Source organism: Gymnoscopelus braueri (genome assembly GCF_963280865.1).
Source record: "Gymnoscopelus braueri genome assembly, chromosome: 11".
In the NCBI taxonomy this organism is placed as follows: domain Eukaryota; kingdom Metazoa; phylum Chordata; class Actinopteri; order Myctophiformes; family Myctophidae; genus Gymnoscopelus; species Gymnoscopelus braueri.
In genome coordinates, this window is record NC_137613.1 from 22,795,844 (window position 1) to 22,812,333 (window position 16,490).

The following is a 16,490-nucleotide window of genomic DNA, read 5'->3' on the forward strand; positions in this document are numbered from 1 at the left end:
GGAATTCACATTATTATAGACACTACCACTGACCATCTCAAACAAATTGCCCACAATTTCACCAGCCACTGGGTTTTGCCCCAGTCTTGTGCCTTTTACCATACAAATAATTTCTTGGAGAAAGGAAATTGTTTGTATACAGACTTTAAGCATATTTGTTAATTGCATGGGTGTTGGGTGTTTGTGCATGCTGGGCAGCTAGGATGCTGCACTCTAATAAGTTCTCAAATTTGGTAACGAGTCTTTTGCGAGGGTCAATTGAAATTCAAAGGCCACACTCAAATGTTTCTTTCTCCTGAGAGGACAAGCGCCTTTTAGACCCAAATTGAAGTGAGAGTGCTTGATGTGCTACAGAATCGGTGTGCAATCGTTGTTATGGATTTCAGTCAGTGTTACAAATAACTGTACTCTATCAAGCATGTCGCCACGTATGAATACTGATTCTCATCCAACATTAACAGGGATGGTAATCCCCCAATGTAGACTGTAAACAATGAGATTTAGCATCAAGCTCTAGACTTTTCTAATGGAGGCACATGAATTCTTGTCTGTACATTGGATTAGTTTTCCCCATTGTATAAATACGAACATGGTGTGGGACGACAGCAGTATATATTTGGGATAAGTGATTAAAAGCAGAAGTGTTTCTGTTTGACTGTTTTATGACAATTCTGTTTGTGTATTCAATTTATTGTTTTATGGGCTGACGGAATCTTAAACTTATCCCAGAATGTTGTTGGCGGCCTATTGAAAATAAATAAATAAATGAACAGATGGGATGTTCAAAGTTGCCCTTGCAGTGAAAAGTGATAACGAAACGTTTAATTCACGTGTGGCTGGGAGTCAGAGCAGAACTACCTTGCAAGAGAAGCTTTTGGTGTAATTGCCAAACAAAGAAGCCTTTCTGGTTAAATCACTGGTTGCCTTTCATCCAGTCTGCTCCCGCAGCAGCTTGCGGAGATTCGTGGGGGGTGACGTTGCAAAGTATGATGGGCTACAGCCAAACGGAACAACGGGCAGAGCTGCACACTGAGAACTGCCAGCGTTTCTTTCTTCTTTCTTTTTTTTTTTCATTCTCTCAGAAGTTATGGGAGCTTTTTGAAACCCTGTAATGATGCCTTTTCACCAGGCTATGCTTTGTTTATACTCAGCAGGAGCCACTGAAAATGAGCATAGGCAGCTTTTTAATGGTGCCAAACACAGGAGATTAGTTCTGATCTATATACTTGGCTTAAACTTTCTCTAAAAAGAATGTAGTAAGAGAAAACAAGGAAGTACTATGATGTACAGTATATTTCAAGCTAACTACAGAATGGGACAAAAGAGGTGTCTGTCTTTTGCACAGAGGCAAGCTTTGAGGAAAGTTGTATAGCGCCCCAGGGACATGTGGTTCATGCTTCAATAAGACATTCATCACTCATGCATACACTGACGCACACATTCTCATAAACCAACACCCCACACACACATGCATATTTTTGTGGACTTTTATTATTAAGTCACAGCAACAGCCTCTGGGGCGCATGTCAAATATTACAATGGAATGTGCATTTCTTAAACATAAAAAACTAGTCGGCAGATACAGATTATTAATCTACAACCAGACACACCCAGGTCCTTAAAAGTCCATTCCGAATCCTCTAAACAAGAGAGATGCCTTCCCAAGGCAACAATATTCAGTCCCAGTTTCATCAGTGGGCCCACGATGACCAGTAATTGGCTACAGATGTGAATTTAGGGATGTTATATGCAATAGTATGTCCCAAAGAGCATTATTTCCCCACAAAAAAAACACTAAAGGGTCATTCAGTCGTTTCTTTGATGCAGTTATCCTGCATTTTTATCACCATCTAGACTGCTCTAATTGCTTTACTGATTGAGAAGAACACAGGAAATAAGACCAATATGTGGCATTTCTCATTTTGTCAAGCACCGACTAATCAATAGTTAATTTGCAGCAGATGCCATTGCATCAGACACTCTCACCAGTCACTCACCACTAAAGAAAATGTGTTATTGGTATTCAGGCCATATCAGCTCGTAAACAAGTAACAGATGTGTGTAGATGCACAGTAGACATAATCACGTCTCACACACCCTCAGAGCAGAAACCTCACAATCTCTGTATGACTTCGCCAACATCAATTATGGACATGAAATTGAGCTCTGGTCAGCGATAAATCACACACACAGGGCCCTGTGAGTCTTTGCATTGCCTGTAGAAAAATATAGTCTCTCAAAAGTTTCTAGCCCCTTTCTGGAACCCTGTATACCTTTTTTTTTGTATTTGGGATGATGGATACGTCATCCCAATTACAAAAAAAAGGTATACAGGGTTCCGAAAGTGGCTAAAAAGTTTCCAAACAAGCGTTTCTTTACATCTTCAATCCCTTTCTCCTCAGGTCTTCTTTCGCTTCTTTGATCTGTTCCATTAGTTCTTTGGCTGCCTCGTCACAGTCGTTGAAGGTGGCCACCCTGTACCCTATGGTGGCCAGGGAGTAGCATCCGAACGTCACCAGCAGGTAGAAGGGCATCGGCCAGGCCACCTCCCTGTAGGGCTGCGGGACGCTCAGGTCCAGCAGGTCGAAACTCACAACCGCCCAGGCGACGCCCAGTAGCAACACGCCAGAAAGCCACTCCAGGAGCTTCGTCATGATGATGATGATGATGGCGAACAGATGGAGGACAACCTGAGCAAGAAAGAACCAACGGTTGGTGCATGAATCACCCACACTGTCACACAACACACGAGCGTATTATAAGATATATGATATCAGCAGACATAACGTTATGATCGAACATCCGCCTCCTGACTTCAATTAAAAAACGGATTAGCAAGCTATTACTAATGATGAATGAACACCCGACCTGCCTTGCAGGCATTCAAAAGGATATATTCTCTTTAGGTTTAAAAAGTAGCCTTGGATCAAGGCTATATCATAGATGTATTTTATCAAATCATAAAATGTTATCATAAAATACATCTATGAATAGTCTTGATCCAAGGCTCGGGATGAAGATGATACAAAAGTTGAAGTGAACCTGTCACCTCAAAACGTGAGCTAGCTTTGCTGCAGCTAAATACATCACAAACGTAGCTGTACATTCGTTACACGCTGGCAGTGGCAAAGAGCGGACATTTACCTCTCTATGAAGATCAAACACATCCACAAAGTTGTCAAATTCGGTTTCTAAACGAGAGTCTATAAATGAGATAAATTAATGCGATGGATAATCCAATGTTTTACCTTCTCTTTAGCCAACTCAGCGCTGCGCTGAAATATGACGTAATAGCGGTGAAAAGCCTTATGGGAACTGTAGTCATCACTAGGCTTTTGCAAATGCCAGTGCGCTAGGTGTGTGAGAGGAAGAAGTTGTGGACGAAGTACTGACATGTTTTACTTAAAAGTATCAATAACACAGTGTAGAAATACTCGGTTACAAGTAAGAGTCCGGTGTTCAAAATGTACTTGAGTAAGAGTAGCCTACAAAAGTATTGGCATGAAAATATACTTACCATAGTACCAAAAGTAAAAGTACTCATTATGCAGTATGTCCCATTTCACAAGTTCGTCATGTATAAAAATCTTTTGAAAATAGCAGATCTACAAGCTCACAGCGTGTCGTTCGTGGGCTATTTTCAAATAGCCAAAGCATAGGGTTGAAGTGGTTAATGTATGTTTTGTAATGATGTTCAAAATCTTCAAAGTAAGTTTTCAAGTAATTGTAGTGGACTAAAAAGTACAATATTTGTCTCTGAGATGTAGTGGAGTAGAAGTAAAAGCATTGCAAATTGGAAATATTCCAGTAAAGTAAAAAATACCTAACAATTGTACTTGAGTACATGTACTTAGTTACTTTACACCATATACAGTATTACCATTATAATCAATGTAAACTAAACTATAGAACGTGTGAGAGTACAATAAAAGTAGCCAATAAATAGCCTAAGACACCACAAATCTTCAGATTTGTTGCCGTCTAGGGTTGCCAACTACCTGTTCAAATAAGGGACACCCGGCTGGGAGTCCAGGAGGTAATTTGCAGACAGATGTGAGGGGACATAATTTAATTGACTAAATATTTTTTTATATTTTATTTAAAAAGAAAAATGCACTCTCTCTCATACTTATGCCAGTGTGCCAGTGATTATACCCTCCCCTGTGCCAATGTTGGCACCCGTGCCTAAGGTTGCCTACCCCTGGTCTAGAGGGTTTAAGTGGCTGACAAGCTGTATTATAGTATATATTTATATGAGCTGTTTGAACTTGTTGATGTGTGTCATTGATTGATTTCCCCAAATAAGGGAGAAAGTGTGTCCCTTATCACTTCAATAAGGGACACGTCTTTTAGTTTACAAATAAGGGACGATTCCTTATTTCAAGGGGCGGTTGGCAACCCTACGTGCCATCTGCTTCGATCTGGCCTTTAACCAGTTGTGGAAAAAGTACTCACATGTTTTACTTAAGTAAAAGTATCAATACTGCAATGTAGAAATACTCTGTTACAAGTGAAAGTCCGGAATTAAAAATGTACTTGAGTAGAAGTACAAAATTATTGGTATCAAAATATACTTAAAGTACAAAAGTACTCATTGTGCATAATGTCCCATTTCACAAGTTCAACATGTATTAAAAATATTTTGAAAATAGACGATCTACAATGTACACTGTTTTTGCTAGTGGTGTATTCATTCATAGAGAGGGGGGGAGGTGGGGAGGGGGAGGGAGGGAGAGAGATTTAGGTTGAGCCCTGAATGAGGCCCCTATCCAGGCTTTAGCATGTAACCCTCTAATTGCCTTTCTCGGTGTTCTGCTCTTAATTTAGTGAAGCCATTCTGATAATAGTCATTACTACCAACTAATAGCTACCTATAAATGCTAATGTGATAGGCTACCAATTTAAGCAAGGAATGCAACAACAACTGGTAGCTGAAAAGCATTAGGAAGTTGACACTGGGGTGCACTTTGCCATTAGAGTCTAATGTCCCTTTAGGTGCTATGGGTCATATCCGTCCATTGACAGCAGTGAACTTATACTGTCCGTCAGGCCACAGAGGGCGCAGGGCCGCAGGCCTCTTTAGAGCATTCTTAGGGGGAGCGGGCGACGTAAACACCATTCACTTAACCAGGGCACGGGAGACACTAAAGAGCCACTGAAAGATAAACATCAGCCTCCCTGAAAAAAATTGAGTTATTCTTGGGAACGCCAGTGTTTATGATTGTGTGTTTGCCAGTGTTAATAGTGTGCATGACAGTGTGAGTGCTTTGCCTGAGGGGCAAAAAGCTGTTTCTTCTGTTTATAAGATGTTGTGTACACGCAAACATGATAGCAGGCCTGCATGCGTCTCTTTATAAATAAGTCTTGTTATTAATAACTGTTGGCAATTTATTTTTTCTCCAAATAGTCCCACCCCCTGCATGTGTATGACTTTACAGCTGTATAAAACCCCAAAGTATTGGGCATGATAAGGCAAGGCTATAATTGTCGTCCCGGGGTTATTGCACACACATTTCCCACACAATAGTAGTGAAGATTGCACCTACAGTAAATTTGCCTGGCTGTCAGTGCATCTAGTGGGGGCTACAACTTATGTCATATAGGGGCAAATAAATAACTAAACAAGAATAAATGAACTATAAACACCAGTCCTTTCTCTCTCACCATAAAGCTACAAAATAAAATGAAAATTACTAAAGGACAATAGTGTTGTTTGATTTAGTTGAAAACGTATTTTCTCCTTGCAAATAACATTAGGCTAATCTGACACACTATTGTGTGTACTGTGTAGCATGTATCATGGGGATTTACATAATCTCCATGCGTAAACAGAATCTTTGGCCGTACAGCACAGAAGCGTGCCCTCCGTCTCGCCCTTGTTGCGTCAGCATGAGTAGTAGTGTGATCGTGTGTGAGGCTCAGTGGGAACAGGCAAGCTGGCGTTTCTCAGAGAGTCTCTCTGCCAGCTCCTGTTCTGTTCCTGTGCTCAGGAAACCTGCACCCCAGCCGAGAAGGCCTGGCAGACTCAACACAACAGCCGGGGAGAGGGAGGGGGCACTTGGGAGAGAGAGAGAGAGAGAGGGATGTTGAGATACAACATAGACAGGACACAAAGAGCCAGAAACGCAGAGAGATTCAGACACAAAAGAGACAGAAGGTTAGACTGTTAGAAAGAAATGTGGGCAATAAGAAGGCAGAGAAGGTCAAGGGATTGAGGGGCCATAAAGAGAGGATATTATATCAGACAAGGAGAGAAGGTGTGTGAGAGAGAGAGGGGTGAGGCTAGGAGAGGGAAAAAAAGAGTGTGATTGAATGACTATGTGGGTGAACGGAGAGAGGGCAAGAGAGTGTGGCGGAGGAGAGAGGGAGGGAGGGAGGGAGAGACGCAGGCAGGGGAGAGAGGTTTAGAAGGAGGGTTGAAAATCGGGGGACTTGCAGGTGCAGTTTGAACAACGGATGACCTTAATGGTGCATTAAATCCAGCTGTTGCATGTCCAGACTTCTCTTCACTCCCCTAACACCTTCGGCTGCACACATCACACAGCGGCTTGGTTCCCACAGCTCGGCGGTGACTGAGTCACAGAGCACCGCCGGCAGAGAGTTGGAGACAGAGCAGCAGAGACAGAGACGTTTAATTGTGGATGTGATGATACCGTCAATATTTCACATTCAAGATTGTATATCTTAAGATATGCTAAATAATTCATAATAACCATCAATGCATACCTATTGTGCAATTGACGTTATAATATTTGGTCCAATCATTTTTTAAATGGCTGCGTGTTTTAATGTGCTTAATTGTTGTTTGTAGCGGGGGGCACAGACATGGAGACTCAGACAGATTGGAGGTGAGAACGAGAGCAGGAGAGACAGAGGAAATAGTGATGTAAAAAAAAAAAGATTCTGGATCCTTGAGGGTGGGGGTGGGGGGGGGGGTGACTGCATGACTCCTACCGTTTAGAGAAGATAAGGGCGTCCGATAAAACTGGAAAAGTGGTAATGGAGAGTTGTGTTGACTCTATCTCTCTGGTTGCGTCAATATTAGTGGAGTGAAAGGGCCAGATAAGTGTTTTGCGGTATTAGAGAGCAAATTACACAGAGAGAGAGAGAGAGAGAGAGAGAGGGAGACTGGATATACACTCAAAAAGCTGGTTAAGATAACAATAGAGTTTGGGCTCAAAAACAGGAACCCTCTGTTTCCTGAGTTGGAGACTTCAGTGTTATGCAGTCACAAAGTGTGTGTGTGTGTGTGTGTGTGTGTGTGTGTGTGTGTGTGTGTGTGCGTACATGTGCGCATGCGCCCACCCATGCATTGTGCCCAAGCTGAAATGACTAACAGTGTCATTACGATAAGCTGTCTGCTTTCATATATCCTCAAGCCAACATCAACTCGCCACTACATGAACCAGTTGAGGTAGCAGCTGTGAAGCAGCCTCTAGTGATTTAAGGGGGAGACTATACTTAGGTAATTCTTGGGTTCCTTAAGTGCCTCTGTAGGGTCAAAGTGTGGCCAAGTGTGACTGGTTCGAACCACATGAGAAGTGGGCACTTGTTGTCTCGGCCCCTCGGCGGTCTGAGTAAAAAAATACACACACCTGTTTCAGCTGTCGCTGTGACGACCCAGCCAAGCGAACCGGTGGTCAGAGTGAAACGGTGGAGGAATGTGCTTATCTCTCTGCCCCCTCATACCCTATGCTGTCTTAATGAATCTCATCACATGGTCTATGTTTGTCCCACAAGTGCTTTGTTTGTTGACCTTTATAAGACGTCATTAGCGATTAGCCTCACAGGGGTACAATTCCACCTTACAATGCTAACCCCCTCGAACTACATCCACGTGTGTGTGTGTGTGTGTGTGTGTGTGTGTGTGTGTGTGTGTGTGTGTGTGTGTGTGTGTGTGTGTGTGTGTGTGTGTGTGTGTGTGTGTGTGTGTGTGTGTGTGTGTGTGTGTGTGTGTGTGTGTGTGTGTGTGTGTGTGTGTGTGTGTGTGTGTGTGTGTGTGTGTGTGTGTGTGTGATTAAATTGCTCTTGTCAGTGTAACGGCCATTAACAATGAACAACGGCATAAGCCCGGTGATGCCCTCCTCTCCTAGTACACAGTGTCCTTCAGCATTATCATTATTGACAGTGGAACTAATTGGCACATGTTATGAAAACCAACCACCCCCTGGGCTATTTTAAATTGGACTGCACAATTTCCTCTTAACATCAGATAGGCAAGTCAGTGCATGGGACCTGGGGAGGTATTGATTGGTGAAAAGTGGGTCACCCATACAGTTACCCAGCATGGTAGCTGAAGATCCAAGGCTGCAGGTCTAGACTAGAGCATAGTGATCTCATCTTATGTTTCCAATAATTGGTTGTAATGGGAATTTCGGGCGGGCGGCTGGGCGGGGGTGGGGGCATGTGTTATCTGAAAATGTTGTTTTGTCATTTATCTTTGGTAGCTAAGCTGCAATGTTGAAGATCTGAAACCCAAGAATTTTACTCTCTCAAACTGTGTATGTTGTAGTATCTACCACCTTGCCGGTACCACCTTGTGGTATTGAATCTACCACCTTGCCGTTATACAGTGTTGCAGTGTGAGGTGCTATTGTCCCTATGTCAGCCGGATACATTCCTGCGCATTTACAGTGCTTGGTGAATAGACTCATTATGGCTCTGTTGCCTGAGCTGAGGTCTGAGGATGCAGATGTAGCTACAGTATAGAGTTGAACATTGTTGTACGCAAACAAATGTAGCTATCCACTGTGATGTGATCATTAACTGAGTACAGTCAAGCATGTTGTATCGGTTGCTACATTTCCCATCTCTCTTGCCACCGCTGCATTGATTTGACCATACAGGCTGCAAGACCAATCGACTCGTTTATATAATGAGGAGCCAGGGACTCCGGAGAAACGGGGCATCCATTAGAAATGCAAACCTGAAAAACAAACAAGAAAGCAAGACAAAATATGCAATTGCTTACAAAAAAAACTATTAGGACAATTACAAGGATACAAGGGGTATTGACTGCATAAAGGACAAGGCCTTAGTTTCTCATTACCTTGATAAAGTCCTATTTGGTTAGGTTTGATTTGGGACTGATGTAAATGCTAGAAAGACAAATTAAAATCTATTTGTCAAATGCACTAACAATACAGCAGGGCAATAATAGTTCCTGGCAAAGAATGAATTAATTTAAACCTGTGTAAATTAATCCTATTTATTCTGCATTTAATTAGTCCATACATTCTGCACTGTATGTATTACTATTTATTTTAGCTCCACAAAAGCATTGTTAGGCATAGTGTTTTATGTTCCAAGTCAGAATATGCATTTTACACCAGTCGATTTGACAGATGCACTGGACATTAGGCATTGACATTGTGTGTGTCATTGACATCCGATGTAAATGTGAAAGGTCAAGTATTATGTCTGCGTTAGATGGATGCAGTATATAATGCCCTGAAAGCTGATTGCCTCTGTCTCGGACAGGCCGTGGCTGTCTGTTATGTCTGCGGTAGATGAGGTTGATTAGAGAAGACTGCTGGTCTGTGTCGATGCTGTGGGGCTCCTGCTCTCTGGACACTAGCCATATTGTCCTCCTATACCTTCCAGACCCCATACTGTTTGACCCCTCTCAGAAACCCGAACCCCAGACTGCTGACTGACCCCCTCGGGCACCTGCCGATCTCTGACCCTTTAACTTGTGAGTGTTTGGAAGGTGAAGAGAGAGATTTGAGTGAGCGGGGGGGGGGGGGGGTGTTGGCTCGAGAGTTGACGTGGTAACAGATAGGGCTGAGAGGACCCAGACTTTAAAGCGATGATCAGACTGTTTTTAGTCCTTTCTTCTCACACGGTCACCTCCCACTCACCCAACCTATAGCCTCATCCGCCTTAAAGTCTGTCTATCTCTGTTGGCATCACTTTCTCTCTTTCCATGTCTCTCTCTTGCGCTCTCTCGTATTCTCCCGCTTTGTCCGTTTAATTTCTGTTTCATTTTCAATTCAAAGGGCTTTATTGGCACAATAAAACATTAGTTGGCCCAGGAGAAAGGATCTTAACACGTAACAATAAATGACAATTCATAGCATAGTCCAAGTCCATCTCCCTGTCTCCTGTCAGTGTCTTTCTCCCTCCTGTCTCTCCCTGTCCTTTCATCGCTCTGTGTGTTGTGCATCACACACACACACACACACACGCACACACTCACGCACGCGCGCGATCAGGACTGTGATGTATGCACAGCTGGTCTTGACAGAGCCGTCCAGGAAACGTGTGGTTTACCGATCCCCTGTTGACACTCAGATTTGCCTTGCCTTTCGCTTTTCAGAGACCTGGAATTTTAACGGCGCAGGGGCCTGTTGCCGTCCGACTCAGCAGGCTCGGCCAAAAGTGGAAAACCACTCTGTAGTCTAGATGTATATGCAGCGTCCGGGTGCCTCGGGGCCGCAGATCTGTTTGTGACATCATGGTTTCATATCTGACACACAACCTAATGTTCTGTGTCACTGCGTCTCCCTATCCTGTCTATTCCGTCATTTTTCACGGTACTGTCCAATAAAATATATAAACAGTCAAAAAACCAAAAAAAATACGATTTCTAAAAATGTACCTGCCTGCATGACCGCATGACCTGCCTTATGGTTGTGTCACAGGACATGAAGGTTCAGTTGAAAATGTTTCCACCCCACTGCTGCTCTCACACCATGTTTTCCGATTAACAGAGTATCATTACTCACCAAATGCCATTTCCATGCCTAGATTCTTTGGAAATAATAACATCCTAGTCGTTATGTGTTATACGCAGAGCGTGAAGACAAATACCCCACGTTACACCAGCGTTAAAGGGTTACACCCCGAGGTCAGCGACTAGGCCTGTTTAATACAGCCTGGTTTGATAAATCCATTATGGGAGGAGGTCCATATGTTCCTATAAAGACCCACTTGAGGTTTACCAAAATTATTAGATTTTTATGTTTTCAAATCAGCTATCAGCTTCAGTGGTTTGAGAATGAAATTCTGTTTAACGGGTCAGTCAGGGGTAGGAAATACATTATTTATTATAAAATATCAGATTCTTCATGATTTGCACCTTTTTGTTTGGGTCAAAAAGGAGCTAATGATTTAGATAGAAACATCTTGTTTATGGAACTTGGAGAGTGGTCTGATTCTTTATAGAAAAGCAGATGTACAAATGCTACACAGAATAATATAATAAAAATATACTTTATTTATAGGACCCATATCAAAACAAAGTTACGAAGTGCTTTACATAAAATCCAAAGAACAGAATGGCTAATCGGTGCCTGCAGGTGTCCTGAAAACGCCCCAATAGAATCTATCTGCAGCCTGCAAAACTACTTCAGTACACCCCGCTTTTTCAAGTTACGCCCACTTCAAAGGAGTAGTTATTATGACATCAGCACAAACCACAGGTAACGTAACGGGTGACAACAGAGTGGATTTTACATTAGTCACAGTATTGCTACGGAATCACGGAAAGTCGATTACCGTTGCCCCATGCGTGCATCGTTATACTTTCTCATAGCAAACGGCACAAAGGACTGACCTCCAACCTCACCTTAAGGTAAAGGAATAAGTCCTTCCTCTTAACCACCCGCTCTTCAATCTCCATGTGGAGGGGGTAGGAGTGGTTGGCCCTGATGGCCTCCAGCTTCCTTGGTACACGCACCTTCACCACATCCTCCACCCCGTCCAGTGTTGCCCCAACAGCCTCACACGTCGATGATTGTGCCGCCCTTGTTGGCAAGCCATGGTGGACACAATAGGTTAACACCCGTTCTGTAATTGCACATGCACGGGATGTTGAATGAACCAAAACAAGCGCCCCCGAAAACATCGATTCGTGCTTGGGAATCGCTTGCACACTGATATGAAACGTACTGTATTTTTGGTTCAGAAACCAACGTCGGCATTCAACGTATTTGTGGGTTGCATAAATGTACAATGCCAAGGTTTTTCACTGGTGAATTCATTATGTGGGCATGTTATCATGTTTTATTACAACAATAAAACACAAACACATAAAAAAGCGAATAACTATTATATCATCTCGTTCTGACTACACATGTGGTTCTGCGTGATTTGGACAACTTGAAGCCATCCCCCTTTTATGCCCCTCTCTTACAGTAAACCCTATAGCCGTTGACCAGAGTCCCCCAATATTCGCCCCCAGAATATGGACACTACGGTTCATGTGGTTAAATAGACAGCAAGACAGAAGAGTCTATAAGCCCCACTAGCGGCCCAGTGGCTGTGCTGCTCATTACACTCAATCGGACCACAGTGCTTTGAACTGACTGACATTACCATCAACCCCATGATCTCTCTAGTGGGGCTGAAAATGAAGAAGAAAAAAATAAACAAAAAGCAACCACAAGTAATTAGTAGCAGAATGTGTGTGTGTGTGTGTGTGTGTGTGTGTGTGGGGGGGGGGGGTGTATTGTACATTACCTGAAGGAGAAGCTAGAGGAAAGGCCATGGGGTCACTTAAAGGAGCACTCATTTTCAACCTTATCTTCATATCATTGGTCCTAAAACTAATGCTTATTATAAGACGGCACCATTTCTGTCTAATCGCTTTGAGGAGGGCTGTGGCCAGTTTCAGTGACATCATCATCGATAAGCAGGTTTGGTAATTTCAAGCTTTTTTTCCAGAGCCCGACAACCTTTGCTGTGTGTCACTCCCTGTTTCCTGTCACTATCTGAATAAAGGCAGAAAAGCCCCAAAAATATATTTAAAAAAAAGATTTCAATCATAATTTTTATGCAAGAACAATTGCTTCTATTTAAGCATGCTAAGAAAGGCTGTAGTTTCTGTTAGCTTGTAATCACCATTGATTTCTGAACTGTCCATTGGACCACCAATGAGAGACAGAGTGAGTAGAAGGAAATTGTGCCATTAATCTTGTAATGAGCATTAGCGAGGAGGACCAATTATATAAAGATTAGGTTGAAAATGGATGAAGTGCTCCTTTAAATCAATAGGGTTCATCCTGCAAGCTGCCTGTATTATTAGATTATTTGTATCCTGTGGCCTACGGGTGGTGCTATTGTAAAAGCCATGGGGTCACCTAAATCACTTGGTATATTCTCCGGGGGGCGTTATGGTGCATGGTAAATTTCGCGGCAATTCAGCAAGGAGCTTTAGAGATACTGTATGTTGTTTCAGCCCAAGGTGATGGACAAACAGACGTACAGCTTGACCAACTGACACTGCCATCCTGCCATCTGGAAACCAAACATCTAGACCACATCCAAAGGGTGCTCCCAATGGCCAAGAGAGATACTAGGCTTCTGGACTTCGGGCAGGACTACAAATACAGTTTTACCCACTGTGCCTTTGTATGCAGCTAATTGTTATGCAACAATCATACCCTAATGATCACATAAGCACATAATGCTTAGATTTAAAAACTAGTAATCGTAATTTTGGGGACGGTCTTTCCGTTTTTTTCCCATTATCATGGGAGTGGATGGAATATCCGGTTACAGTACACAAATCCAATACAAAAGGATATACCACTGGAGTGTAAATGCTAAAAGGAACTTGAAATGTGACTGATGTCATCAACATGACATCAGTAATTGGACCAATATAAGTGGCAGAACACACAATGTAACTGTATTCAACAACACTCGAAGAGGCTGCTTTTATTCGCCGATGTCTGTTTGTGAAATGTTGAGGTGCACCGTATGTCTGAAAGAAGGACCTGTAGCGCATTGCTTTAATGCTGCTGCTCCTGTGAAACTCAAGGTTTACTTCTTTGGAATGTACAGTGACGTGAATCCGAACAGTGATCAGATTGAAGTCCATATCTTCAATACAGTGTCCCTACGCTGGAGGAAGTTGCCTCCAGTGACGACCGGAAGAGGAGAACGTCCCCTTGAGGTTCCCTCCGTGCGCAACGGACACACAGCTGTACTGGTAGAAGATATTATTTACATCTGGGGGGGGCAGTACATACCCATTCTGCAACGTGCTTTACGCATTTGATGTCGACACCCACAGATGGTTCAAGCCCGAGGTTTCTGGAACTGTTCCAGAGCCGAGGTTCTATCACACAGCCTTTGTCTTGGAGAAGGTCATGTATATCTATGGAGGATTCACCCAGCGGCCTGGATTCACTGGCATGTACAAGTTGGACACCACCACAATGGTCTGGTCTTTGATTAACACCAGAGGCACTCGACCACATGATGATAACAAATTGCACTCTGCCACCGTCATCGGGACAAAGATGTTTGTATATGGGGGCATGGGGGGGGTGGCATAGGAACGTCTACAACAAGGTCATAGTGTTTGACACCGAGACCAACAGCTGGCTGAACACACCTTCTTCTGCACAGCTTCTTACAGGAGAACGCCGTTCTCACTCAGCCTTTGTCTACAATGGAGAGATGTACATCTATGGTGGCCTTGACTACAACCACAAATCCTTAAATGATGTGTGGAAATTCAACCCAGTGACCTTCACCTGGAAGAAGGTTGAACTCAAGGGAAACGGCCTTCCTCAGGGGTTTAGGATGTGCTGTTGCATGGTTGGAGATCGTATCATCCTCTTTGGAGGATTCAAAGCTTCGGGAACACTCAATGATGATCTGTACATCTTAGATCTATGTCCAACACTGAAGACACTATGCAAGCTAGTAGTTATTCAGTACGGTGTGAAGCAGTCAGAACTCCCACATGACATCAGGTGGGAACTGGCAGCCATGACTAAACCCCCCCCCCCCCCCCCAAAAAAAGGACTAAAAAAGGTTCACATGCTCAGTGGAGCGCACATCTCTGCCAGGAAGTGTGACCAGTCTGGAGTTTGACTCCATAGTTGGTAAATGTTTCAGACGGATGCGACCGACAAACAGGGATGTCTGGTCAAAATAGACTGTTGTGTATTTTCCCTTACAGTCAGATGTGCACTATTAGCCCACTGGTTCTCAACGTGGGGTCCGGGGACCACCAGGGGTCCAAATGGACTGAGATTGCACAAGTGGAACCATATGGACCCTCAAAGTTAAATGAACACTGAGGATTTTACAGTGTAGGTTCCAGTATAGTTTAGTTCAGTGATTCTCAACCTTTTTAATTTCAGGGACCCCTAGTCCCCTTCTTTTATTTTTTTTGCATTTTACCACTTTTTCCTCCCCCAATCTGTGTGTTGTCACTGCTGTTGTATCCTACTGACTCACCTGCTAGTGAGGAGCCCCTACCAGGAGGACATAGAGCCTCCGTCCTACTCCTCCCGCGCAACACTCCCTGCTGACAGGTTCCATCCCAGCCTGTAGGAATACATACAGTGACACATATCACCCTCCCTGCCCGGCTTCCCTTCCCCGAACACGGGCCAATTGTGTTTGTATAGAGCTCGACAAAACCACCGCGGTGGATTCAAACCCCTAGACTCCGTCTTTCCGTTTCTTTCCCATATCATGGGAGTGGATGGAACGTCCGGTGACCGCGCGCGTGTGTGTGTGAACTCACCTAAACCGGACAAAGGAAGTTAAAAAACTGAAGTGGTCATTTTTTATCAAATAGGAAGTCTGTGGGACCACCCACCAAGTTTGAGACCTGTAGCATGCTGGGAACTGGAGTTATGGCTGTTTAACCCATTAAGACCGGGTAAAGCATTTTAGATTCTATCCACTTTAACTAACTAGCAGATTTTTTTTTTAAATCATGAACAAATCTATGAATATATGTTTTTTAAGCGAACATTTGTAACTCAAATATTTGCTTCTTTGGTTCTCAAACATTTACATGTCAAAGACCCCCAAAATTATATGTATTTGGCCGTGGACCCCCATCTCAAAATATGTTGTTCCACGGACCCTGGAACAGCATATTTTCTATATATATATAATTAGCCCTGTGGTTCCCCCTTCGCGGCTTCAGTGCACTGGGTTACAGTATGTGGCCATATGGACCCCGTCTAGCATTACTGTCACCTCTCATTTATTATAGTGAGGGAAGATGGGCCCGCTACGCCTCCTCAAATCCTCTTAGCCAACATTTAGTTGATTGATTTTTTTCCCCTCTTCCTCCATTCAGCTTATCAATGTGATAAAAGCCGGGAGATGTATGTTATTAATGCTGCTCAGTCTCATGGGCAGAGGGATAGATGGGTGTGAGTAAACGTAAATGTTTCAGCGGTGGCCATATCCAGACAGAATAAGGTTAGGCCAACTTTATTGAATTCAAACTTTGAGGAAACCGGATAACGGAAATGAAAAATGGGAATGAGAGGCATCACCATTGGCCTTTATCCAACAAAAGATCATCTGTGTTACATAGACCTATAGAGACTAGATAGATTGGTATGAAAAGCATTGCAACCACACAACCATCTATTATGCATTCACTTATTTGTTTATTTATTTATTTTCAACCGCACCTACTTAATCGTAGCTGCGGGTCTCCGTCACACACTACCGGTAATGGCTTTGAATCAATGGAGCTCTATTAAACAGGTTTCTCATACAGA

At 43.2% G+C, this 16,490-nt stretch overlaps 2 protein-coding genes across 3 annotated transcripts in view; one reads left to right on the plus strand and one right to left on the minus strand.

Moving 5' to 3' along the window:
* s100a10a (S100 calcium binding protein A10a) overlaps positions 1 to 16,490 on the plus strand; it is a 96,922-nt gene that overhangs the window by 25,350 nt on the left and 55,082 nt on the right. The gene's annotated exons all lie outside the window — the stretch shown is intronic.
* Positions 1,470 to 3,281, minus strand: dpm3 (dolichyl-phosphate mannosyltransferase subunit 3, regulatory). 2 transcript variants are annotated; one of them, XM_080441802.1, is made up of 2 exons: positions 3,145 to 3,281; positions 1,470 to 2,690 (listed from the first exon to the last, which is right to left on the minus strand). In XM_080441802.1, the coding sequence occupies exon 2, from the start codon at positions 2,652 to 2,654 to the stop codon at positions 2,376 to 2,378; it is 279 nt and encodes a 92-aa protein (XP_080297928.1). In that variant the 5' UTR covers positions 2,655 to 2,690; positions 3,145 to 3,281; the 3' UTR covers positions 1,470 to 2,375. The 2 variants fall into 2 exon arrangements, with proteins under 2 accessions (XP_080297928.1, XP_080297929.1); XM_080441803.1 differs by having other exon boundaries at positions 3,249 to 3,279.

Coding starts and splice junctions, on each gene's coding strand:
- dpm3 (XM_080441802.1), bottom strand. CDS start 2,654: ATGACGAAGCTCCTGGAGTGGCTTTCTGGCGTGTTGCTACTGGGCGTC.